Source organism: Trypanosoma grayi (assembly GCF_000691245.1).
Source record: "Trypanosoma grayi strain ANR4 Tgr_1964_V1, whole genome shotgun sequence".
Lineage (NCBI taxonomy): Eukaryota > Euglenozoa > Kinetoplastea > Trypanosomatida > Trypanosomatidae > Trypanosoma > Trypanosoma grayi.
The window spans coordinates 1-1,612 of NW_008827582.1; the positions used below are offsets into that span (position 1 = coordinate 1).

The window sequence follows — 1,612 nt, forward strand, 5'->3', positions numbered from 1 at the left end:
GCCACGTTGCGGGTGGCCCACACGTGACCGTGCGTCACCTCGTACTCGCCCAGCAGCGTCCGCAGCAGTGTCGACTTGCCGCTGCCCGTCGCGCCCACCACCACCGTCAGTTGTCCCTCCGGGATGACGAGAGTGACACCCGTCAGGAGGTCTTTTGGCATCAGCTGATGGAGGGCACCGTCCTTGTTGTCGCCATCATTATCATCATCTTCGCCTTTTCCCCTCTCCTCTTCCCCCTCATTTTTCACCTTTCCATTGTCGGCGCTGTGGCTGTCATCGCCACGCGGTGCGGCAGTCTCGTTGCTGCGTTGCAGCTCCACCCACTCCTCTTCCGGCAAGGTGCGGCGGCGGCGGCCGCCGCGGAGGAGGCGGCGCAACCCCCCAATGGCGCCTGTAGCTCTCCTGCGGCACTTTGGAAGGTGTCGCGGCACGAACGTCGTCACCGTCACGTCATCCAATGCAGCCGCAGCACCGACGGAGAAGAAACGCGATATATTCTGCACACTGGAGCGGTTGTTATCGCACTCAAGGAATACTGTGAGACGACGCGCCGACACGAGGCACTGCAGCAGCGCTGAAACGATAACAGGGATCATGAAGAAGGGCACGCGCATGAGATTCAGCAATGCGATGGTTGGAAACACAACCGTTGGCGTGAGCTCATTGCCCGTCGCGTAGTAAAGGAGGAACACTACTGCAATGACGAGGGTTGGCGTGGCGCCGTTGAGCAGCGTGAGTGCCACCTCCGTGTACTGAATCTGCTTTAAGCACTCGATCTCCTTCTCACGTGCCCGCTCGATCTCCGCTATGAAGTGCATCTCCCAGGTCATAAACTTCACGATGCGAATGCCAGAGAAGAGCTCGTTTGTGGCTCGAACGCGGCTGTCAACGATGACCGACATCCTCTCGCGNATCGACGACTGCCAGCGCGAGATGACGCCTTGTACAGGAAAGGTGACGAACAGTACCGACACGCCGGCGAGTGCACACCAGCCGACGAGGCGGTACAGCAGCGCCACGGCGGCCAGCAGCACCAGCGGCGCGCTGAGGAAGTACATCACGTACCAGTTGAGGTCACCAATGTTGCTTACATCGGTGCTCGCCATGTTCATGATGCGCCCAACACTCATCTCTGGCAGCAGCAGCGACTTCTCCGCGATGGTGAGACACTTTTCGAAGAGCACCACCATCGCAGCGTTCTCGAAGATGGCGGCGGCACGGATACTCATATGGTCGTACTTATGCGCGGCGCAGCTCTGCACAACGCTGAGGGCGAACACTGCCACGACGAGGCCGAGGCCGTCACGCCACGACGCGTCCTCCGCCCCGAGGTACGCGACGTATCGCTCCAGTACGATGGGCAACGTGATGCCGCAGAGGTCGGCGAGCAGCCTGTTAGGCACCTGCACCCAGATGTGGTACGCGTGCGCCTTGATGAGGGACAACAGGATATTCGGCGTCGCGGGCCGTGCTGCATTTTGACCACCAGAGGCCAGCACCTCGATCGCGTTGACCGGCTCGCACGAGGAGCAGCCGCGCCGCGCCGGATAGAACAGCCGCTCCCCGTGCACCTCGCCGTCGTGCAGCAGCAATGGCGTTGACTCTGCCGCGT

General features: G+C 61.3%; 2 protein-coding genes across 2 annotated transcripts; both read left to right on the forward strand.

Annotated features, from left to right (window-relative positions):
• Positions 1-167: 167 nt before the first annotated feature.
• On the forward strand, positions 168-578 carry DQ04_19641000 (hypothetical protein; the record flags this gene model as incomplete). The annotated part of the gene is made up of 1 exon (XM_009317841.1): positions 168-578. The coding sequence occupies one exon, from the start codon at positions 168-170 to the stop codon at positions 576-578; it is 411 nt and encodes a 136-aa protein (XP_009316116.1).
• Positions 579-807: 229 nt separating this feature from the next.
• On the forward strand, positions 808-1,482 carry DQ04_19641010 (hypothetical protein; the record flags this gene model as incomplete). Its single annotated transcript, XM_009317842.1, has 1 exon — positions 808-1,482. The coding sequence occupies one exon, from the start codon at positions 808-810 to the stop codon at positions 1,480-1,482; it is 675 nt and encodes a 224-aa protein (XP_009316117.1).
• Positions 1,483-1,612: the final 130 nt, after the last annotated feature.